The 25,901-nt window shown below is 36.2% G+C and overlaps 2 protein-coding genes across 5 annotated transcripts in view; both read left to right on the top strand.

Annotated features, from left to right (window-relative positions):
- Positions 1 to 764: 764 nt before the first annotated feature.
- On the top strand, positions 765 to 20,190 carry pgm2 (phosphoglucomutase 2). Its single transcript, XM_081361099.1, has 13 exons — positions 765 to 1,141; positions 3,113 to 3,280; positions 4,439 to 4,630; positions 7,058 to 7,141; positions 7,269 to 7,462; positions 7,592 to 7,781; positions 7,897 to 7,994; positions 8,071 to 8,254; positions 9,604 to 9,697; positions 16,930 to 17,059; positions 17,145 to 17,334; positions 17,437 to 17,570; positions 18,973 to 20,190. The coding sequence occupies exons 1-13, from the start codon at positions 1,067 to 1,069 to the stop codon at positions 19,073 to 19,075; spliced, it is 1,836 nt and encodes a 611-aa protein (XP_081217225.1). The 5' UTR covers positions 765 to 1,066; the 3' UTR covers positions 19,076 to 20,190.
- Positions 20,191 to 20,881: 691 nt separating this feature from the next.
- Positions 20,882 to 25,901, top strand: part of tbc1d1 (TBC1 (tre-2/USP6, BUB2, cdc16) domain family, member 1) — a 76,356-nt gene continuing 71,336 nt past the window's right edge. For 3 of the 4 annotated variants that reach the window (XM_081362140.1, XM_081362139.1, XM_081362137.1), the window contains exons 1-3: positions 20,882 to 21,020; positions 23,140 to 23,419; positions 24,315 to 24,551. In XM_081362140.1, coding sequence (XP_081218266.1) covers positions 23,144 to 23,419; positions 24,315 to 24,551 — 513 coding nt within the window. In that variant the 5' untranslated portion in view covers positions 20,882 to 21,020; positions 23,140 to 23,143. Of the gene's footprint in view, positions 21,021 to 21,485; positions 21,764 to 23,139; positions 23,420 to 24,314; positions 24,552 to 25,901 lie in introns of those variants that run through there. The other variant, XM_081362138.1, reaches the window with a different exon arrangement.

Genomic DNA, 25,901 nt, shown 5'->3' with positions numbered 1-25,901 from the left:
CTGTATATATCTTCATTCTTTGCATTCCTAACAAAGTCCAAATATTCCATGCTTCTTTACAGTTTCCAATGAAACTGGCACAGTAATACCACTAAACTATTCCTCGTATAAAGCAGATATGTATAAGAAGTCAGTGGCTACCAGCTGAGTCTGTAAGTAGTCTGGACATTAAATGTTTTATAATATTATATTATATATCGAAGATCTATATGTAATTACCTACAAACATTCGTATTTCACACACTGAATGTTGCTTGTGAAATTATCAAATTTATTGTAAGTGAGAAAACTTCTTGTCATGATTTTGATACTTCGTATTCAGCCACACGTAATCTACCATCTGAAATCTGAAATTCTATTCATGTTTCTAACAAATGCCAATTTTATACAGATACATTTAGCTTCATTACTTGCAGCACATCAGTTTGATGGTGTTTCTCATATTGAAACGACTTCATAGTGTCACTAATAGCAGTAGTTTGAAGTTTTTCGAAATAATATACAGGTATAGGCTACAGCTTTGGATCCTCATGGATAATAACATGAACAAGCTTTTGACATGAACGAACACTTTCATTATTTCACCATTAAATGTGGAACTGTCTTCGATAACAGGCTACATTTATTGATATTTTTTTGCAAACGCCTTGTTGATTTTTTGAAGGAAATGGTAAGCAGAGCAGTTGCAGGGATCTCCTTCGATAAGTAGCGTATCTAATAACACTATTTTTGTTCCTAAAAGTAATTACAAATTACAACGGGTCACTGAAGGCGTTTCCTGAAACTTGGGGGACAGGTTGATGTTAACCACGAGTGCTCCACCAATGAGCGAATGGTATGCGCGAATCACGTGTCCCGCCCCTTCGAAAACCCCGCCCACTTCGTTTCATTCGCTCAGCAACACGGATATACTACACATTATTTATAATCCGACAGTTAAAGTCACTGGTCACGCTATCGTTAAATTCACCCAGAGCGACCGACAGCATTCATATGCCAGTGTAATAGAGCAGAAGTTGAATCTCTTAATTGTTTGAATTACAATTTAGTTCCGAAGTAGATCAACATGGAGAACGACCTGGATAGCACAGGAGACAGTAGCCTGGACCAGGCTATCACGCAATGGTTACAGTATGACAAGGTAAGACCAAACACGTGCTGTTATCTAGCTTTAAGTATGTGAGATCTGACATCTTTAGTGCTGAAACTGAAGTTCAGTATTGCCAAAACCCCTTTTGAGTGGCGCAATAACAGCTCAGCTAGGAAACAGCGAAGAGGAACATCCATAATGTGGCAGTTATCTACTAACTGAGTGCCACTTTTCAGTAGTAGCCTAAAAATGCTCTTTACATTTAAATGCTCAGTTTCTTATTGATATGACATGAATATGGTTTCTATTAAAATACTTGCTCAGAGGTTGTTCAGCTTTTGTCCAAGACGTTTCTCCTAAAATTCCTTTGGAGAAATTAAAAGACAAATCAGAGTATAGAGCCAACTATAAAATGAATGTACATTACACTACTGTTCAAAAGTTTGGTAAAATTTTGACTGTTTTTGGAAATAAATCTCTTATGTTCACCAAGCCTGAATTTGATCAAAAATAACTTTAATAACGATTTGAATATTACTCCAGTCTTCAGTGTCACATGATCAGAAATTATTCTAATATGCTAATTTGATGCTCAAGAAACTTTTCTTATTATTATCTATGCTGAAGACAGTTGTGCTGCTTAATATTTTTGTGAAAACCATGATATGTTTTGATAAATAGAAAGTCAGATGGAAATCTTTTGTAAAATTATAAATGTCTTTACTGACACTTTTCATGCATCAATTTAATGCACCCTTGCTGAATAAAAGTGTGTATATATATATATATATATATATATATATATATAGATAGATATTTAATTATCACCCCAAACCTTTGAATGGTGGTATAGATTTTAATTTTAATTTTCATATTGAAATCTGTCTTTTGATTGCAAACCTTGGTATATTAGCAAATCTGAGCAGTTTTCAGATTGCTCTGACAGTCTGAAAGAGACACATGAGATCACTGGGGTCTAGCCTATTTCTCAGGAGAGAAATCATAAAAAAATCATAATAAGCCTTTAATCCCAAGAGAAACATTTTGAGATAATAAACATCTAATCTGTAATTTCTCATCAGGAATGTTTTGGAATTGGACAAATGAGTGTGATTCATTTAGTACAAAAACACATGACTTGCCTGAACTGAAAGCGTATGGCCACTATGCTTCAAAAACTGACTAACTTCGGTTACCCTGAAAAAGTCAGAGTATTCTCTAATATACTAATATTCTGTATGTTAACTAATATGAAAACAAGTGCACACATCATATTGTTAATGTGTTTATTGTGAGGGAAATATTTTTCATTTGTTCCTGATATTAAATAGAATGTAAATCATTGTCAATGGACAGTTCCATAAATGCAGTTTAATGTCATTACAGTAATTGGAGTCGTGTGCTTAACTGGGTCACATGAAGCGTAGTTAAAGGTTTTACTCAGAAGTTTATGGTCATGGATTAGGTAAAATTGGATGTTCAGATTTCAACCTCTTTTTCAGTGCAAAAAAAATGTAACGGAGCTTTTTGAATCTATATTAGGTATCACTATATGATTAATTTAAGTATATTGGCAGTGTAGTCACCAAAATGATTCTATTGGCCTGTGTGCTGCTCAGACAGGTCATCATAAGTGTAAGAGCATCATAAGAGCATCCTCACATGGTCTCACTTATCAGGAGCGTGAAAGCATATTGTCCCACACACACACACACACACACACACACACACACACACACACACACACACACACACACACACACACACACACACACACACTACTCACAACACTACTCACAACACTAATCAAAATCATCAGGACGAAGTGCCTAGAAACAAAGGCTCTCCTTTCTTCCCCCCCATTCCTTTTTTTTTATTGTCACTTCTATACAATATGCAAAGTCGACATACAACCAAAATTGACAATACAAATTCCTGCTCTTACTGGAATGATTTCATGAGTGCACATTATTTGAAAGAATTTTTAAAATGATAGATTATATTTTTTGTGTGTGTTTACAGAATCCAAAGACGGCCGCTGCCGTGCGGTCTATGGTTAAAGATAAAGCCATGTCAGAGCTGCAGAAGTGTTTCGGAGCCCGAATGGAGTTCGGCACAGCGGGACTGAGAGCTGCCATGGGACCTGGAGTGTCCTGCATGAATGACCTCACCATCATACAGACCACTCAGGTGACGTAGCTTCCCATGTCATCTTCCCACCTGTTATCTTATCACTCGGAATCATTAAAACTATACAGGAGATCCTATTGAAGTGCTCTTGGTTCCACACAGAACGACAGACTTCTTTCTGGTGACGTATGCAAGACTTCATTTACTCCACTTAAACCCCGCTTCTGCAAACTCGCATTCATCTGCCTCGACTTTTCAGAGCAACAGCCACATCTCAAGATCTAATCAATAGCTTATGCATGGAACAAAGTCTTAACCCTATATTTCTTTTCAATAAACTGTAAAACTCTGATGTACGTCACAATATGGAAGAAAAGATTTCTTTAGTTTCATTATGACATTATGATGATTATGGTTTGAAATTATGTGAAATTTCGCATGAAGCACATCTGACACCGAAGTCACTTTCAAACCAAGAAGCTTCCTGTTGGTCAATGTGGCGAATCCCCATGGCCCAATATAACCCATTGTGAGATCTGTGCAGATTTTTTACTTACAATTGCAAAATATAACCGAGAATTGCGATATAAACTCGCAATTGTGAGAAAAAAGTCAGAATTGTCATATAAAAAGTCGCAATTACCTTTTTTATTTTTTATTCTGTGGCGGCAACAAGCTTCCATAAATAACAGTAATGTGCTAATTCTCTGACAGAATGGCGCTAAACCCCCCCCCCCCAAAAACAGAAGTACAGCAGTACACAAGGGCAGCTGTGCGCAACTTTCAGTTTCTGACATCACTTGTCACATAGAAGAAATTCATTCGGACATTTGTATTCACTTTGCTATTCTCTGTCGCATAGCAAAACCAAGTTTGTGAGTGCAAACAAGTCATACTTCTGTAGAATGTGACAGAGAGTGTGGTTTCATTGGTTTTCTTTGCAGTATGATGGAAAAGAGATTAGAGAACCTCGAATGTTCTTTAAGGCAAAATTAAAATGTTTATTGCACCAAACTTTTGCACCGATCACTAGTCTTGGTGTGAACAGGACTTAAACTTCTATTTTGATCAGTGGAACAAAGCAATTGTACAGTATACAGTCCAATTTATTAAGAAGTTAAATTTAAACACTTTCAGAACGCTGGTAAATGTTCTGCAAAGCATAATCAAGGTAATGGACCAATATTAATATTAATTCCACTCTTTTGCTTCTGGTAGGGTTTCTGTGCGTACCTGGAGCAGTGTTTTACAGATCTGAAGCAGAGGGGGGTGGTGATTGGGTTCGATGCTCGCGCACACCCTCCTAGTGGCGGCAGCAGTAAAAGATTCGCCTGCCTTGCTGCTTCTGTCTTCATCAGTCGAGGGGTCCCAGTCTACCTCTTCAGTGACATCACACCCACTCCATATGTGGTACGTATGAACCTGCTGCACTGACTTACACTGTGGTATAGCATGACACATTAGCACCCATGAGCTTTAGCACATACTCACTTTCAAAGAAATGAATACCTTTGATTAATACGGCGCTCTGCAATGTGCCTTTTAGGGGTGCAACGGCTTGTCATTGGGGCAGTACCCTTAAAAGGACATCTTTGTACCCTTTTTTCCCCTTAAAAGTAGCATATTATTACCTTAGAGTAGCAATACTTACCTTAAGGTACTACTATGAACCTTTATAGGGGTTGATAAGGTATAAAGTTTTAAGGGTACTGCCCCAATGACAAGCTGTTGTACCCTTAAATATACATTTTTTACACATTTTTTTCTGAGAGTGAACAATACCAGTGAACATCCACAGCTTCTTGGGGTTTATTGCTTTAATCAAGCAGCAAAACTTTTTTTAACATTGGTAATAAGAAGAAATGTTTCTTGAGGACCAAATCAGCATAATGGCTTATTGACTGCAACATGTTCCACTACTATTTACCACAGTAAAAAAGGCATAAAAAAATTGAAAAATTGTATATACAAAAATCTATTACTTTCCTTTTCTTGTTGGTGCCATGGTACAGTAATGGTATCACCGTAGTACATATGCCATGGTACTGAATGAATACCATACTAATTTGCATGCTACTCCAAGATGCTTCTATGGAACAAAAATATGAAGTAGTAACACTGTAACTTTGTCAAAAAAAAATTCCCATTATTTAGAAGTGTTGTCAATTGTAGTTTATGTTCAAATATCTTTTTGAAAATTTTCTACATCTGGCTACAAACAACTAATTACAAATCAAAATCCAAACGCATGAGAAAGAAGACCGGTACACACAATTGCACGTGAAAACACTGTGAGATTGTTGCACAAGAGACTTGAAGGGCTCATGAAGATTCTTCACCAATCATCAACTTTTCTGTTCCCATGAGCACACGGACACACTCTCACTCATTCTCTTATCACTCTCTCAACCTTTCACTTTGAGCCCTCAAACAGCTTTCTCTCACTCTGTGTCCTCTAGCCCAAAAACATTTCGGTCCCTGTTATGTAAAATGGAGTATTAGTCCACAAAACACTGATTTAAAAAATCAAATATGTCATATTTCTTAAACTCAAGAGGGAAACGGTTATGTCATCCACTGTAATTTGACATATTGTTCATCTTTTGGTGGCCACGGGGGAATCTAAATGTCATTAGATTCTATTATCAGCCTAGCCTGGGTCTGGGTACAAATGTGCACAGTCAGAGATCTGCCACACCATGATCATGTGAGCCTTGCATGCTCAGAGCACATGTTTGTTCTACAATTTTAGGTAGCTGCTTTTTAAGGTAGTGTTACTTTTAAAAGTTACATGATACATAGTTGTGTTACTCTAGAAATTCAAGTTTTTAAATGTTATTTATATGTCTATGTGGTGTTTTTAATGTGCTTTAAGACAAACCATTTGTAAATTCATAAGTCAACACCATTGCTGAGTATTTTCTCCTTAAAACTCCTTAAAAACACGGTTTAAAATCGCGGAATTTCTGACATCACAAACTGCCTTGTAACCAATCACGTCATCGTGCGGCAGGCTTTAGCATGTCGTTAACCGGGTCTTGAGAGAAGCCAGGTTATCCTGGTATATTTTTCTGTTGATATGAAAAATTTGGTATATTTAACAGTATTGTGGGTGAATTATGTATATGATGTATATTACAACGTTATGATTGACTTTCTCGACTGACGTTCTGAGTTGTTCAAAGCGTTTCTAAGGATATTGATTTTTAGAAGGCAGTCTGTCTGACTCACATTATTGGCTGTTTGATAACGTAGTCAAGCCAAACGTGAATCATGTTAATTACCGTTATGTGTCCGACGTTGTAGAGCAATACATAAAACGCATTACCATTCTGATACATCGACTTGTAAACGAGTTGACCGAGTGGATCTATGAGCTGGTGTGAGTGAGTGGAGACTGGGCTAATTTGCATATTCATATATGTTAAATCCGTGTATATTAAACGAAGAAAGGGTGTAGAGTTAAGCCATTTTAAGGCATTTTGGTGTTCAAAATGTAGAATCAAAAATGATTGACTGCAGGGGGAATTTAACTGTTCTAAAATCATTGTAATTCACAGCTTCTTGGGGGCGTATTGCTTTAATCAAGCAGCACAACTGTTTTTAACTTTGATAATAATAAGAAATTATGAATAAATTACATTTTATTCCAAAATATTAAAATAGAAAACAGCCATTCTAAATTGCAATAATATTTCACAACATTACTCTTTTTACTCTATTTTTTTAGAGCTTGGTGAGCATAAGACACTTCTTTCAAAGACATTAATAAATCTTTTGAACGGTTGTGTAAAGTTAAAAAAAATGAACACCTCTTTTCTTCCTTTTCCTTCTCAGCCTTTTACTGTGTCACATCTGAAACTCTGTGCTGGTGTCATGGTAACAGCCTCCCACAATCCCAAACAAGATAATGGATACAAGGTATCATATATCCCTCCAGCTAAATATGCTAGATCTTTGATTTAGAAGAATATATTTTGAGAATGTTTTGATTAGACTTCTAGGTATGATCCATTTTTCAATGTGTGTGTGTGTGTGTGGGTTTAAGGTGTACTGGGCAAATGGAGCTCAGATCATTCCTCCCCATGATAAGGGCATTGCTGCAGCTATAGAACAAAACCTTGAGCCGTGGCCTAAATCATGGGACACAGATGGAGCTCTTCAGAGTTCCCTTATCAATGACCCATACCAGGACATACACAGAGAATACTGCCAAACCATACAGCAGCACTGCTATCACAGGTACACTCACAAAGACATGTCTGAAGAATTAGGACTGGGTCAACTACAGCCCTCTACAGTTTCATTAGTGCCACTACCCAGCCCTAATAATTAATCAGTCTGGTTTTTACACCTCTCTTGTCCTCACAGGGAGCTGAATAAGAATACAGAAGTGAAGATTGTCCATACATCAGTTCATGGAGTGGGCCATTTTTTTGTCCAGGCTGCTTTTAAGGCCTTTGACCTTCAACCTCCATATGCTGTGGAAGAGCAGAAAGATCCTGACCCGGAGTTCCCCACTGTCAAATACCCCAATCCTGAGGAGGGAGAGGGAGTCCTGGTACAGTACACACACACACACACACACACACGCACAGCACACTTGTGCTGGGGAAAATGTGCTCTTAACATGCAATTCCAGATGGACAGTAATCTGTATGTGTTTGTGTATGTAGACGCTGTCCTTCGCACTTGCAGATAAAGAGGGAGCAACTGTTATTCTGGCAAATGACCCTGATGCTGACCGACTAGCTATTGCAGAGAAACAGAAGAGGTCCGTGTTATTTGACATTTCGCGTTGATTTTCATTTTGTGTGTCATTTTATGAACGGCAATCATTCTTTCTGTAGTGGGCAGTGGAGGGTATTCTCTGGTAATGAGTTGGGTGCTTTGCTCAGCTGGTGGATTTTCCAATGCTGGAAGCAGCAGAAAGGAGAGGGGAAAGCCTCCATTAAGGATGTATACATGCTATCCAGCACTGTCTCCTCAAAAATCCTCCGTGCCATTGCAGTGAAAGAGGGCTTCCACTTTGAGGTACCTCTGCTTTTTAGCCCTATAATGTGTAATATAATGAGTGATTCCTTAGTTTCGTGGTGCCTCAATCACAGTGGTTCTCAACCTTTTTTTCCTAACTAAGTTTTCCTAACTGATGCATACCTCTGCTACTTCTATTGTGATAAAAATAAATATACTCAAAAATGTGATAGCAGTTTATTTTTTTTTACATTTGAATTAAGGTTATGTGTATATAACTAACTACGTTTAAAGAATTTTAAGACTTTTTTGGGCCCCCTAGTGGGCCCCCGGACCCTTGGTTGAGAACCACTGCTCTATCCCATGGAAAATGTTCTTTTCTGATAGCAGTGAATATTAGTTATGTTGCTAAATTATAAACTGAATTTAGTTGCAAATTGACATATTGATTGTTCTATGGGTCAATAAGAGTGTGTTGCCACAGCCCTGGAAATCTTGGAAATATCAGGGAATTTCAAAAGTGTGATTTTCAGGCCTGGAAAAGTAACATAGTCAAGAACATTTCTATAATCAATATACATTTCCAGAGTGTGTATTTACACTAAGTGCAAATAGCCTGCCTTATTAGGAGAGGCTATTTACACTATCTCCGCCCACTGATGTCTGGTTGGGCCAAACAAAACTATGCAAGACGCTGACTTGTCAACAGTAGCAATAGTGTGGGATAAGGTAATATTGCTCTACTACCTTTTTCCATTACATATCAGACTGGAAAAGCATTTATTTTCAATAAAAATGAATAAAATATTCGAAAAGTGTAAAGTGTCTAACATGTGTTTAATAATAATGTGTTTATCGGTTAGGGGTAGGGGTAGGTGTAGGAAGGGCTTTATTTTCCCAATAAGGTGGTATCCATTTAATATTAATATTAATAAATATAATAATTTACTCTGTTATTATTGCATACCATTTAATGTACAAACAACACTGAGGTGCAAATAGTACCTGCCACCATTTATAAATAGCATCTAACTACTATTTACACTTGTTGCAAAGAAAATACTACTATTTTTACAGTGTAAATAGAATCTATCACTATTGTCACTTAGTGTAAATAGCATATCACTAAGAAAATACTGCTATTTTCACTTAGCGCAAATAGAATCTAGTAGTTATTTGCACCATACATCTTTCTTGTAGCCTAATGCTCACTTCTAAAGTATTTCTTTGGCTCTTCTTTGTGAATGTGATCTCACATAAAATGTTTTTTAGAATAGCTAGAAAAGTTGATAAAATCATGGAAATTATTTGCTCAGAAAATTCTGCATTGTACAATATCATCTTTGAAAAAATGTTTATCTTTTACGTTTTTTGTTTGTTTGCTGAATCTCTGCATGTCTCTTACACAGGAGACTCTAACAGGCTTTAAATGGATGGGAAACAGAGCCAGAGATCTCATGGACCAGGGAAAAACTGTTCTGTTTGCCTTTGAAGAAGCTATTGGTACACTCACATCCACACACCGCGAGTCACTAAAAACATGCAAATTTATGTGCATTTGTGAAGTTCTGGGAACATTCTGGCTTTAGTAACCCAGTGATCAAAAGTTCAAGACACTAGAGCTCTCTTAAAGCTGCAGTCCGTACAAAATTGATATAAGCTCATGAATCATGAATCCTTTTTCCAAACCATGTTTTTGCCTTATCCTGAATCACTACGGTACACCTATAATAAGTGTTTATATTTTGACTACTTTAGACTGGTTCGGGTCGTACCGCTGTGGAGTAGCCCAGTACCTTTGTGACTCGTCATAGACATATGAGCTCTATCGATTTGATTTATAATTCTTGATTTTACTCTTTAAACTTACTTACAACAAACATTTTCTACTTTTCCTCACTGAGAAGCACTACTGCTCAAACCTCATAGTTACAACGCGGACTGTTGAGCAGACGTGTTGAGCAGACGTGTCTCAAGCCTGTTAGTGATTCAACGCTGGATACTCTTATAGGTTACTCCCGGGGATCACGGCTGAACACTCACTTACAAACATTTTTCACCTATCGTGCGTCTACTCTAACGTTACACCCGTACCACTTAAAAGACGGATTATATCTAAGACGCTTGTCAGAAATTAGTATTAATTGATAGCATCACTGGTAGTGTCGTTGCTAACTTACTGTCCATCTGTTAAAATGGCGAATATATCAGATGCAAGTAGTCTACCTTTTGGTGCAGGTGAGGACACATTTGAGCTGCACGCGGTACAGTCTGAGCTGGAAGCTGTTGAGAAACAGATCCACGACCTTTTAGTGAGACAGGCCGAGCTGAGAGACCGGCGTTTGGCTCTTGAAACATCACGTGCTGATGCTCACAAATCAGAGATTAATGTTACTAACCCGCTGACTCCGACCTCGTCTACTCTGTGCGTTACTCGGAATCGGTCCCGAGCGCCAAGGTCGTGATCAGCCATGATCTCGTTCACTCCGGCTCCAACACGCCACCACGAAGCCTGGATATTTCCGCAGCGGAAGACGCGAGTCAGGTCTAGACCAAGACCCTCTCCGACCCTCCCGGTTTTCGAGTTATCCACACAAAACCGCTTCTCCCCTCTTCGCGAAACAGAACGCGATGCTGTGATCATCGGTGATTCCATTGTTCGGCACGTCCATGCTACATCAGGTAAAAATAAGGTGCACAGTCACTGCTTTCCTGGTGCTCGTGTTTCTGAAATCGCTGCTCGCGTTCCCGAGATTCTGAACGATAACGAGCGCGTCGGAACTTTGGTATTGCACGCGGGAGTGAACGACATCAGGCTGCGCCAGACGGAAGTTCTGAAGAAAGACTTCAGGAATCTGATCGATACGGTACGCAGCACATCGCCTGATATAACGATCATTGTGTCAGGACCGCTTCCCACGTACCGTCTAGGACATGACAAGTTTAGTAGATTATTCGCGCTAAATGAATGGTTAACGTCATGGTGCAATGAGCAGAAACTGCTCTTTGTAAATAATTGGAATCTGTTTTGGGAGCGTCCTAGGCTGTACCGTGCTGATGGCTTACACCCAAACAGATTCGGATCGGATCTTCTGTCAGATAACATCTCCAAAATGTTAAATACCTTTTGACTAGTAACCAAAAGTCCAAATCATAGTCTCTGCTGCACCAAATTAACTGATATAAATACTAGTGTAGAACATTGCATAGAAACTGTGTCTATTCCTCGTTTAGTGCGATCAAATAATAAATCTACTGCAGGATCTAGGAAAAATCTAATTGTTATTAAAACAGAAAATGTTGCTATTAGTAAAAAAAAAACAATTTCTAAAGCTAGGTCTTTTAAACATTAGATCACTCACACCTAAGGCAGTTATTGTAAATGAAATAGTCACAGATAATAGCATAGATGTACTTTGCCTTACTGAAACCTGGCTTAAACCAAACGATTATTTCGGTCTAAATGGGTCTACTCCATCAGGATACTCCTATAAGCACGAGCCCCGTCTGATTGGTCGTGGCGGCGGTATTGCAACTATCTATAGAGATATTCTCAATGTTACTCAGAAAACGGGTTATAAGTTTATTTCATTTGAAGTACTTGTACTAAATGTTACGCTCTTAGATGATAGAAAAACATCCCTATTATCTTTAGCCTTGGCTACCGTATATAGACCACCAGGGCCTTACGCTGATTTCCTAAAAGAATTTGCAAATTTTCTCTCAGATCTATTGGTCAATGTCGATAAAATATTAATTGTTGGAGATTTTAACATACACGTAGATAATCAAAATGATACGTTAGGGGCTGCGTTTATAGACTTATTAAACTCCTTTGGGGTTAAGCAAAACGTTACCGGACCGACTCATCGTTTTAATCATACACTCGATTTAATTATATCACATGGAACCGATCCAACCGATATAGATATCATTCCGCAAAGTGATGATGTAACTGACCATTACATGGTAACTTGCATATTACGTACCCCGGTAATATATCATGCTGCGCCGCGTTATCGATTAGGCAGAACAATCCTTCCATCCACCATAGATAATTTTTCAAATTGCTTATCGGATCTGTCTCAGCTGCTGCCTGAACCTAAACAAACAGATGAACTAGACGAACTAACCAGCACTATGAGCACCGTTCTCTCTGGAAAATGGGATATTGTTGCACCTATGAGACTAAAAAAAGGTCAGAGAGAAAATTAAAGCACCATGGTACAACAATACTACTCGTGTTCTAAAGAGAGAAACCCGTAATTTAGAGCGTAAATGGAAACAAACTAATTTAGAGGTTTTTAGAATCGCTTGGAAAGACAGTACGTCACGCTATAAAAAGGCCCTAAAAGCGGCCAGGGCTGAGCATCTCCGCAAACTAATAGAAAATAACCAAAACAATCCTAGGTTAAATAAACAAGCGTCACCTGAACAAAATATTCCGTTACAGTTTAGTAGTAATGATTTCATGAATTTTTTCACTGAGAAAATAGAAAACATCAGATCCACAATTGTAAACGTTCAATCTTCAATCGCGCCTTATAATTCAGCCTCGATTATCACCCCGCAAGAACAATTACAGTGCTTTACAACTATAGAACAAAAAGAGTTAAATAAACTTATCATTTCCTCTAAAACAACAACATGTTTATTAGATCCCATACCAACTAAACTATTGAAAGAAGTGTTACCTATAGTGGAAGAGCCTCTCCTCAATATTATTAACTCGTCTTTATCTTTAGGTCATGTTCCAAGAACATTTAAATTGGCAGTTATAAAACCTCTCATTAAGAAACCACAATTAGACCCAAATAACCTAGCAAATTATAGACCCATTTCAAATCTTCCTTTTATGTCCAAAATATTAGAAAAAGTTGTGTCTGCCCAACTGGGCTCTTTCTTGCAAGAAAATGACACCTATGAAAAGTTTCAGTCTGGGTTCAGGCCGCATCATAGCACTGAAACTGCGCTCGTTAAAATCACAAATGATTTACTCTTAGCTTCTGACCAAGGCTGTATCTCAATACTAGTTTTACTTGATCTTAGTGCTGCGTTCGATACTATAGATCACACAATACTCTTAGATCGGCTACAAAACTATACCGGTGTTCAAGGACAAGCATTAAGCTGGTTCAGATCATACCTATCTGACCGCTACCATTTTGTCTATTTAAACGGAGAAAAATCGATCATAACTCCAGTAAACTATGGAGTGCCGCAAGGATCTGTGTTAGGCCCTCTATTATTCTCAATATATATGCTGCCACTTGGAAATATTATAAGGAAACATGGAATTAGTTTCCATTGTTATGCTGATGACACTCAACTATATATTTCATCACGGCCGGATGAAAACGCTAAATTATCCAAATTGACAGAGTGTGTTAAAGATATAAAAGATTGGATGACGCACAATTTTCTTTTATTAAATCCAGATAAGATAGAGGTAATACTTAACGGTTCAAAAAACCGCCCACAAAACCTCTTACAATACAACTTTAACATAGTAGGGTGTCCTGTTACTTTATCCTCTACAGTAAAAGACCTGGGTGTTATATTAGATTGTAACTTGTCTCAATAAACAAGCTACAGTTAGTCCAAAATGCCGCCGCTAGAGTTCTTACTAGATCAAGAAAGTTTGACCATATAACACCAATTTTATCATCACTACATTGGTTACCTATAAAGTTCCGTATTAATTACAAGGTATTGCTACTGACTTTTAAAGCCCTAAACGGCTTAGCTCCAGTTTATTTAACGGATCTTCTATCGCCCTATAATCCATCGCGCTCTTTAAGATCACTAAATTCGAGGCTTCTGGTCATACCTAGGATATCCAGATCCACCAAAGGAGGGAGAGCATTTTCACATTTAGCACCAAAACTCTGGAATAGCCTTCCTGATACTGTTCGTTGCTCAGATTCGCTCTCCCAGTTTAAAACTAGATTAAAGACGCATCTCTTCAGCCAGGCATTCATATAATACTTTTAATCTTACAGTTAAATCCGGTCTCTACTTCATAAACGCCAGAGGAGAACTGGCCCCCGACTGAGCCCGGGTTCTCCCAAGGTTTTTTTTTCTCCATTAGGTCACCTGATGGAGTTTTTCGGTTCCTTGCCACTGTTGCCTTTGGCTTGCTCAGTTGGGGATACTTAAATTGATTAATCGATTCACCAGTGCTATTGATCTGCATTACCAAACGTGGATGTTTTACACCAGAAACAAACACTGATGTACTATTTTATTTAATACTGTGAAGCTGCTTTGATACAATCTGTATTGTGAAAAGCGCTATATAAATAAAGTTGACTTGACTTGACTTGACATAAACAGAGAGAAGTAGCTTCAGCTACAACAGGGGTCGGCAATAGGTGGCCCGCGGGCCAAAACTGGCCCGCCAGCAATATTTTCTGGCCCACCGGATTATTTTGGAAGTAAAATTTTGGATTTTATCAGCCTATTTTTATTTTACAATAACGGTTTACAAATAGGCCCCGCGTATCATTCGTTCAATCGTTTTTTTGTTGTTGTTGTTTTTTTTTCAAATTAAAAACAAAAATAAAATTAAAAACTTGTTTTCCCATTATTTATTTCCTGAACTAAAATGAGAAAACGAATAACGACTCGTTTTGCGATTTTCTGATTGTGCGCTCAGATCAAAAATAGAAAAAATGAATTACAGGTTTAGACGAATTTTAATGTTGAATTTTAATTTAACACCTAGCAGACATATACCAATTAAATCATTTTAAACAGATCAAGTAGCCTACTATTGTGGTAACAGATTACTTTTAATACGGGTGTGAATAGCAATCATGCTCTCCTGTTAAGTCTCATTCGCTTACAGTCCGACTTTTGAACTTTTTTTTATTATTATTTATTCGGGTATAACACACTGATAAATAATATGTATTAGGCTACCTGATAAAAAAAATATTTGCACTAAATGCTGCACAAAACTCTTAGGCTACTTGAGAAAAGCCATGGCCGCGCGCCTACATCTGACAATTTTGGGTTCAAACACGCGCTGCACACCACACATACTTAAGTGTTAAATTTGAAAAATACTGTTCGATAGAACTGCTTTGTTACCACAGTTATCTGCGTGCTTCCTGCGATGAAGTTCCACATTTGCGGCTATCTAACACGAAAATGCATGCAGCAAAGCCTTTCACAATATTTTCTTCTGATATCTCCACATTTCTCCCACACACTGGACTTGATTTTTGATGACTATTGTCGACAACTTTACAATCTCCACTAGCTATTAATTTCTTCAACTCCTCAGCATCCATCTCGATAACTGCAAGCAGATCGCGCGCGCGGTTATGATGAATTTTTTAAAGTGAAAGTAACCTAGGTAATGTTATAGGTCCTGGGAGGGTGTGGTGCGTGGGCACAAATAAACTTATGTGGATTTTAAATTATTTATAAACTTGAAATACAGGCATATTTTTGTAGATGTGTTCCTAAAAACATGCACATATTTTTACGTTTGAATGTGATTGTTTTAAACCCGTGTTTCCCCCGTGTCCGACCCGACCCGCACCATCCGACACAGTTGGATATTTTTCACCCGTTTGAGCAAAATTTGCGGGTGACCCGTCGGGTACCCGAACCCGTGCAGCACTCTATTTTAAAGTATAAAGACGGTAGCGGTCAGAACTCTGGTGTACCTAGTTTGGACGAAGCGGGCGGTCTGACTGACAATATAGCCCACTCCCGACATCTTTTGACAGCGCATCCGCACTTCATTCTGACCACCTGTAAGTTACACCTAGCTCTGATGAGCTGTTTGGTACTGAAACCATTGTAAGTCAACAACATTCTTTTTTATGCAAGGATGTTTGAAATAGTTTGGCAGAAAATAGCCTACTTCATTTGTCAGTAGGGCAATATGGTTTTCATTTATGTTGCTTGAGTGATTTGATATTTTTTTGTTTATTTATATTTCATTATTTTTTTTCTGTGACATTTTTTCTCTGCTGACAGTACAATGTTAAAATAATATTTATATTGACACGAACACAATTTTTGTATAGCATTTATAATTGTTATAGGCTACTTAATCTCTCTCTTTCCGTTAGAGACATTTGAATGTGAGATTCTGGATATGAGATCTAAATTTTGCGGACCCGTCAGGTCGGGATATAAAGCGGGTGAATACAGTGTATTTTAAGCGGTTTAATTTGTATCCCTACTCCGTGTAGCTGGCCCGCCATCTACTGGCTAAAAAAAAATTGGCCCGCGGCCAAAGTTATTTGCCGACCCCTGAGCTACAATGTTCTTCCACAAGACGCATGCAGTTCTGTTTATTAACTGCTAGAGCGCCAAAAGTTACAGACTGCAGCTTTAATAACAGAAATCATGGAGGCCCTTTCGTAAGACACCTAACCTTACATTGATCCTCTGTTCCTTTTTTTATGTGTACTGTTAAGTAATACTTTTAATTTTGGATAATTTTTTTTTTTTGCTATATAACACATAACCTAAATCTTTATCAGTTTCACCTTGTCCTAGCTAGTGCTGTGTATCATGATATGATACATTTCACAATATGTATCATTATGATTCAATTAATTTTTATGCATCACAATATCATAATATTATTAAGAACCCCTTATGTTTTAAACAAACATAAAACTAACTATCCTCTACATGAGATGGTTCACAGTGGTGCATTACCTCAAAAGCCTTTTAACATTTTTTCTTTGGTTGCATTGTTGTTGTAGGTTACATGTGTTCTACTGCAGTTTTGGACAAAGATGGTGTGAGTGCGGCTGCCATTGCTGGCGAGTTTGTCTCTTACCTGGCTTCTAAAAATATAACTCTGTCCCATCAACTCAGATCCATTTATGAGGAGTATGTAACAAAAACTTTAGCATTGACATCTCTAATACATTTTCTTGTATTTTCTTGTTAATCCTTATCGTCTCACTGATTTCAGGTATGGTTACCACATTACCAAGAATTCCTACTTTATCTGCCACAACCAAGACACCATAAAGCGGTTGTTTGAGCGTCTTCGGAACTACGACGGGGAGAATTCGTACCCTAAAGAGTGCGGGGGCTTTGCCATCACAGCAGTGAGAGACCTCACGACCGGCTATGACAGCCACCAGCCCGACAACAAGGCTGTGCGTAGCCCATAATTATTTGAATTATTTTGATAGCTGATCTTATTTAAATGTTTCTTATCTTATATCTTCTATTTGTGTGTCTCTTACTATTACTCACAGGTTCTGCCCACCAGTAAAAGCAGTCAGATGATTACCTTCACTTTTGCTAACGGGGGCGTGGCTACAATGAGGACCAGCGGCACGGAGCCTAAAATCAAATATTACACTGAGCTCTGTGCTGCACCAGGAAACAGGTTTAGAGTGTTACCATTTCACACTATATAGGTCAAATTTTATTATTATTATTAATAAATAAATAAATGTATGGTAAAGTACAATATAATTATTGCAATAGAAATATTTTTTTTGATTAATTGTTTTAGAAAATTATAAATAATGCTAATTTATATATATATATAAAATAACAATATATGACATGTATATGACTTTAGTTATATAGAATTACTATTATGTATTATTTATATATAATATATTATAAGAATCATTATTATTCTGTACAGTATATAATAATACTACGATTATTATGCAATATGACTATACAACAATAATAATAATAACATATAATTATATTACATATAATTATATATTACTTCAGTTATAAAAAATAAGTATTATTATTTATGTATGATATATATAATTTATTATTATTATTAAATACAGTTTTAATTTTACAATGCAATAGTATGGCAATAGTAATATTCTTTGTTAATTTGTTTAATTTTTATAAATGAATAAAAATATTTTATAATAATACAACAACAATAATATATTACATATAATTATCTATTAATTTAGTAATAGAATAATTATTATTATTACTTATGTATTGTATAAAATATATTGTTAGAATTATTATTCTATACATTATTATAAGTTGAACTTTTGCATTTGGATGGCTGTAATAGGGTCATTTATAAAATGGGCATGGCAAAATATACTAAAAAGCCTATAAATCCTAAATGAAAGCCTATGTGACATAACATCATTAACAAGTATGCAAAATTTTATGGCGATCGGACCATAGGTGGCGCTATAACTGTTAAAAAGCTTTAAAACCATATATTTTATGGTACATTGCCTGTATTGGCTGTAAATGGTCTTTTCCATCTATTATATCAGTGGTTACATGCTTGCTAAATAAAACTTAGTAACTTTTGATGCTTTTGTGCTTAAAGGCCTATGAATAATATTATTCAAAATGACTGCATAATAATATTAATAATAATAATAATAATAATAATTACATATTATGATGTATTAAAATATGCAATTTTTTTTTTACATTACGATGTGATAAACATTTCCAATAGTAGTTTTCTCTGTTGTCACATACAGCATATTTTATTAAGGTATGTTGTAAGGTAGTAGTTGGTCATCATTGTATTAAATTGATACATATTTGTATATATATATATATATATATATATATATATATATATATATATATATATATATATATATATATATATATATATATTTGCACATTATACGCACTGTACTCTGCAAGAATAGTAAGCTCAGTATGGCAGACATAATCATAGTCTACGCACTTGCTAAATAATTTAGTAGTGGCACGTGCCACTCGAATAACTCATAATCATGTATAAACAGGTTTTCTGTGTTTCTTTTCTCTAGTGATCTTAACCAGTTGAAAACTGAATTGGATAACTTGGTTGATGCCATTGTGGAACACTTCTACCAACCTGAGAAAAACAGCCTGACTCCTCGACCACAGTGAGAGATACAGTCACACAGGATTACAAAGATATTCATATCTTATCTAATTCTGCTGTTAGTCTTAACCTACAGTACCACATATAAACACTATTATTAAAGCTTACCTATTCTGAGTCTTAATCTAAGGAGGTTTTCTCATTATGTAGATCGAAGAAGGTGCCACATAAACATAACACTTGCCTTTTTCATTTACACTTTTTCCACCTCTCAGTTTTCTAATCTACAATGTTATGGGATAAAATAATGAGATATTATTTTTAATTTGCCTTTTTTGACCTACAGTAGTGAACTATGAATGTACTAATGCAAATAAAGTGTGCTTGAATTAATATAAAGATTATATATCTCAGCAGATATTAGTTGAGTTGATTGACAGAAATGATTCCATATTGCTGGAGCAGTGGACAATATCTAGTTTCTGTTAAATTCAGCCATCCAAATAACCTCAGAAATCAAAATGCCAGCTGATGTCATTTAATACCAGCATTACTCAAATCTAGAATAGTTTTACCAAAAATCACTTAAGAGAAAAAAGAGGGACCTAAAAACCTTACTTTGAAAGAGCAGAGTTTGCCACTTTTACATGATTCCATTACATTCTCATTCCATCATCTACATTAAGTGGCCTGTAATAGTTTGATTTATTAAATGTGATTTTTTTTTTTTTTTTTGGAAATGTTTATTACCATAACTCAACCAGTTTGATAGTACATTCAGAACTGTTAACTGTGAGGTTGAGACTGGGAACATGTTTGGAAAGTTTTACATTTGAACAGATGGACATTTTTTCCTCAAGTAGATAAGTGTATAATGTGATCAACCAGATTTCTTGTGTTAAAGCAAATCTGATCTAATTTTTGCAATGGTTATGACTGAGATTGAACAGAGATTGAACTTAATACTAACTTAATTGCTGACTATCCATCTATGTCATCCAATGCCATCTAATATAAGGCTGACTATTCAAACCACCACATAAAAATACCTGTTGATTTCTTTTTTTTATTTACAGTGATTTCATACATTTCAGGTGCTTATCAGTTTTGATACTTTTAATCTCAAAATACTGTTTTTTCCCCTCTATTTTGAATCAATAAACAGCAAGTGGTAACCACAGAGTGGTCTTTTATCTGTGTGTGAGTGTGTGTTAAAGATGTAGGAATAAATCAAATGGATCTATTATATCAAATGACACAAATAATAACTTTATGCTGTGATTGAACGTGTTAATCAAAATTGGACTTTTCCTGTTGAGGTGTGTGAAATAAACTGCAAAAAAGGGGAAATTGAATGTATTATCTGTTTAAGGCCAGCAGAGGGTATTGTTTATCTCAAAACATTTATTTGAGATAAACAAATAAATCTATAAAATATTTTAAACATTTTATAGATTTGTTTTTTGACATATCTTTATTTGTATTCCTTATATTGTTTTGTATTCCTTATATTGTTGTATATTTGTATTCCTATATTTGTTGTTTATTATTTGCATTGCCTTTTTACAGCCTTTTACTGATCTCTTGTATTAGAAATTATGGTTAGAAAATGTCAGCATTACTTTTATAGGCTATATTTGACATAATATAATATGATCTTTCTTTTGTTCATGGGAAGTCTGTATTTGGCTAAGTTTATATTTTAGAATTGCGTCATTTTTTTTTTTTTTTTTTAAACTTTTCAGTCACAGGCAATCTTGGTCACTCTACACCTCTTTATTTATAGTCTTGCACAGTTGACAGTAGTGTGTGTGCGCGCGTGTGTGTGTAGCTCGTAGTGGTCTTTACTTTCGGTTTGTGTAAAACAAACCTGAAAAGAGTACTTGTGTCTTCAATGAAGAGCAAGAGCTATCTGTGAGCACGCGCACAAACACAGAGCGCGCGCACCGGGATATATCAATCCGGGCAGTGGACGCGGCAGGTGCGTCGCTGGATAAAGGCACATTTTTGGTAACTTTTTGCTTTACCGCCTACATATATTACACATATCGCATGTTGATAACATTAGGTACAATAATACTTATCAAGAATAGACTATAACACAATTATGCCTACATTTTAGTTGTTCAGTAGTCTACTTTGACAGTGCATACGTAAACAGAACGTGGACACTGACTTCTTTGGACATCACAGGTCACCATTCACTTTTATTGTGGTATAAGGGAAAACGTACCGAAATAGAATGGCGGCTGAGGCGGTCAGCCACAAAATCTAACGTCTCCTTTTGAGTTCCTCAGAAGAAACAAAGTCACACGGGAAACAGCACGAGGATGAGTAATAATGACAGATTTTTTTTTTTTTTTTAACCTACGGAAAATAAACAAAAACTCCGCAGCTTTATTAAAACCAACGTAGATGTCAAAGCACAACCGGATTGAAAAATATTTGTTTTTATTTATTTATGTTTTATTTTAGTGCTGGCAGGACCTTCTCTCACCGTGATCTGCGCAGTCAGAAGTTCATTCAAACGTCAGAAATGTAGACTTCCTCAATCACACTCACACTATAGGCTACTCACACTACTCCGTGTCGCATTATTGCTATGGCGAGAGAACGATACAGTGATTAATCGACTACTTCGGAGAAAGTTCAACCTGAAAATCAGTAGCCGATGGGACAAGTCTGTATTGTCTAAAACTAACGGGACCGTTATTTAAGAACTTCCTCAAATAGGCTGTGCATCGTGCGTAAAGGTAAGCGAAAGTTAAAACTTTTGTAAAGCTCATTATTTGTATATAAAAGTATATCAAAGTAACTTATAGCAAAATATTGCTCTGCGACAAATCTATGACCTTGCAAAATGTCCTCAAAACCTTTTTTTTTTTTTTTGAGGTGACTTGCTTCTCTCCTACGATTTTGTAGGCTACTTGTTCATGACCGGTCCTGTATTTTTTGTTGTGACATTTTGCTATTTCTTGATTGTTATCATCAGAGTAACTTTCTGTTGACCTCTCTGTAAATAGCAGTTGTGTCTCATTAGACATGCTTGGCTATTTATACTCGCTGCTGGCTTCAGTGCATGAGGACCCCGTCTCAGAACCGTGCAGGAGGACACTCTATTCCAATGCCTCGTACACTTCTGTTCAGATGTACAATATGACCTTTACATAATCTTATTTTATAACGCTTAATTCTATTTGTAGAGGATGAGGTTCCTTGTTGTTGTCATTATCACTACAAACTCTGTTATGAATGGCGCATCCAATGACACACTGTATAGAATTTGCAGTGAATTTTGTTGGTGTAACATAATGCAAAAATTACTTTTGTCAGTGTAACGTAATGCAGTCAGATGATTCAAGGGTATATTAAATAACATTCTAGACTTAATTAAACCAGTTAATTTAATTAAAGCACATTTTTAGGTTTTCGCCAGTGTAAAAAAGAAAAAAAAGAAAAAAAAAGAAATAATGAAATAAAATGTAATTAATGTAATTAATGTAAATGTAAAAAAAAAAAAAAAACTGAAAGGAAAATTATAAATGTTGCTTCGGTAACTATAAGAGAAATAAGTTAAACATAATTTAAAATAATAAAAAATAATATAAAAAATAATAAAAATTACAAAAGCACATAAAAATGACTAAAACTTAAATTAAAATGAAACCTGAAAATAAAAAAGACAAATTCAAAATATGAATAAATAATAATAGTATTTATAAAACACTAAAATAACAGTTTTTATCCTTCCTGGCTTTTTTTTCCGTGATAAACTTTTTTTATTTATTTAAATATGTTTGACTATCATTTCTAATGCAAATTTAAAGAGCAAAAAATAAATAAAATAGTATTATTATGAAATTTTATTAATATTTTATCATTTATCATTTTTAGACAACTTTGCTTAAAGCTGAAAGGGGGCAGGAATTCTTTGCCTGTGTTCCTTTCCTAGGGCTTTCAGAGTAAGCTGTTTCATTCCCCTGCAAATGGCAGAGTTAAGGTTGTAAATGTTGTAGAAGCTGTATCAAACACCTTCAATGTATCTTATCACAGAACCACCTGCTTCATTTATATTGGTGTTTTTTATGTTCTTGACAAGGTCATACCAAGTTCCTCATTTTTTGTTTAGGAGCATGGAGGGAATTTGTTTCGAGGTCAAACCCAGAGATGACCCAATCAAAGATCATCCTCTCTCTGCCCTTACACAAACACTTCCTGGATCAGTGGATAAGAGGAAGAAAGAGGAAGGGGAAGAGGAGATTAAATACAGGCTAACTCTGGTTGGATCTTTGGCCATCCATCCACAGACCACCATGGCCATGCTCCCCTGGGTGGTGGCTGAGATACGGAGGCCCCGGCCGGGGGAGAAGAACGGAAACCATGAATTTAATGGCACTTACTCTCCAGAGGTCAGTTTATTTATACATGTTGGGAAAGAATACGTGTTACAGAAAAACACAGCAATGTAAAGCCTAATTGTAAATGTATTGTAAATATATATACACTATGTTTAAAGTTTGTGTCGGTAGTTTCTTATGCTCACTATTATAATTTCAAATATTAAAATGTCTTCAGTTTCACATGATCCTTCAGAAGTCATTTTAATATGCTGATTTGGTGCTAAAGAAACATTCCTTATTATCAGTGTTGAAAATAGTTGTAGGCTACTGCTTAATATTTTTATGTAAACCATAATATATGTTTTTTGATGAATGGAAAGGTCTAAAGAACAGCATTTATTTGAAATATTTTTATATAACATTAACTGTCACAGTTGCTAAATAAAATGATTCATTTCTTTCAAAAAAATCTTACTGACCCCGAACTTTTGAACAGTTGTGTATATAAAACATCTTGATCAGTCAATTTGTACAATCAGGGACATAAAAGTGTTTTTTTTTATTATTTAGATGAATACTATGGCACAGTATCCACTGTATATAACAGTATTCATGTACATACATAGTGTCACAGTGGGTTGCAGGAAGAAGACGATCATTTCAAATACAAAGTTTTAATTACAATCTAGAAGACAGGCAAACAGGTTGATCCACACACACTTAACATAACTGTGATTGGAGAGAGAATGGATGTGAGGGACCAACTTATATAGCAAACACAAATGAGGATGATTAATCAAACACAGCTGAACCAAATGAACTCATAATGATGGTGAGTGACCATGGTGGCGGGAAACCTGAACGAAGGAAAACATGTGACTAATGAAAACAAACTGTGACGCATAGAAGAATACCATGGTAGCACCATAGCACTATCTTTTCTTTTTCTCTCTGATGGTCCAAGGTTCGAGATCAGCCTGTGGTACTGCAGATTTCAGCCAATTCAGTGAGCTGCATTCTGGACACGGCAGGACCGGGGAAGCAATGGGACCCGTTGCAACATATGGTTCTGTTTGATCACAGGCCTCATCGTGTCACCAAACTCATTCACAACAGCCAGGAGCCCAGCTATTTTGGCTGTCTGCTCAGAGAGGAGAAAAACGCTGCCTGCTATGTATTCCGCTGCCAGGACCAGCTGAAGGTAAGGGGGCATTTTTGGATTAGCTGCATTTGAACTCTGGATTGATTAATTAATATGGACTGATTAATATTCAAATTCAAATTCAAATTCAGTTGAGCTAAATTGAAATGTAATGGACTCCCAGTGTCACACAATTCTGTGTGGACTATGACAATAAATTAGTGTTGGTAGTTTTGAGATTTTTGCGTTTGTGGCTCTTAGAACTGTTAGAGGGTTTGCAGTAGGTGTTATTCTCACACATGACTTTGAAGTGAATCTCTTTTGATGAGGGAAAGCGCAGAGGTTTAAATGTCAATCCTCCCTCCTAATGGGTGTGTGCATTTGTGCAAGTATGACTTTTGTGTAAATAAGATATAGTACCATAACATCACAATCAGAGAGAACAACCCGTTTTTTGGGGGGGTTTTTTTTACCAGAGTGGTGCCCATGCATTGCTATTGATATGAGGTTGCTAAGGTGTTTTAGTGGTTGCTAGGTGACTTCTTATTGGCCCACCCCAATCTTAAAGGGACAATCCACCCTAAAATGAAAACTCTTCCATCATTTACTCACCCTTATGTGGTTTCAGACCTGAATGACTCTCTAACTTCTGTGGAACACAAAAGAAAGATATCTTGAAGAACGTTTTGATCTATTGAATTCCATTTTATGGACAAACAGAATTTTTTTTCAACAGACTTTTATGTCTTTTTAGGTCTTAAGGCCAATTCACACCGCACAGACAAACACCATCAAAAAAGTTGGCTGTTGCATTTAGAATTTTAGGAAAAATAACTCTCATGTCATGTTCACACTGCCCTAGACAGCAGACACCGACAAACGCTGATTGAACATCCTTTTAAGTCTTAAAAATGTAATGGGTCATACCTTCTCAACTGGATCAGTCACCAAAGTTTAAAACTTAGATTTAAACTGAGGTTTAACATTAACTCAAAGTATGAGCAATAATAATTGTGATTCTTGCTTTAACAAGCAACCTTAATCATAAAGGTAAATGAAAAGGTACAAATTTCACTAGGTTATAAGGAAATGGAAGACAGAGAAAGTACTGTATTCTTCACATAAAGTTTAGCACATGTGGCTAGCCACTGACATAAAAGGTTATAAAAAGCGCTTTATGTGCTTGTATGTGCGTTTACGAGAGAGACTCATTTGGCATCTTTTACTTTCATCTTTTGACATCACACCGATGGCAGATTCACACAACTTGTTCCAAATGTGTTAGTTATCATTGGGTAACATGATGGCCCGTAGCACAGATTCATTCAGCTGTCTGTAATAAAGTTAAAACCCAGTACAAATCAAAACAGGTTTGTGAAATAAGTAGCATATAAGGTGTCTTTATTGTAG

The sequence above is a fragment of the Scardinius erythrophthalmus genome, assembly GCF_964197995.2.
Source record: "Scardinius erythrophthalmus genome assembly, chromosome: 3".
In the NCBI taxonomy this organism is placed as follows: domain Eukaryota; kingdom Metazoa; phylum Chordata; class Actinopteri; order Cypriniformes; family Leuciscidae; genus Scardinius; species Scardinius erythrophthalmus.
Note: the sequence above shows the minus strand (reverse complement) of the source record. Positions and strands in the feature narration are given on the sequence as shown.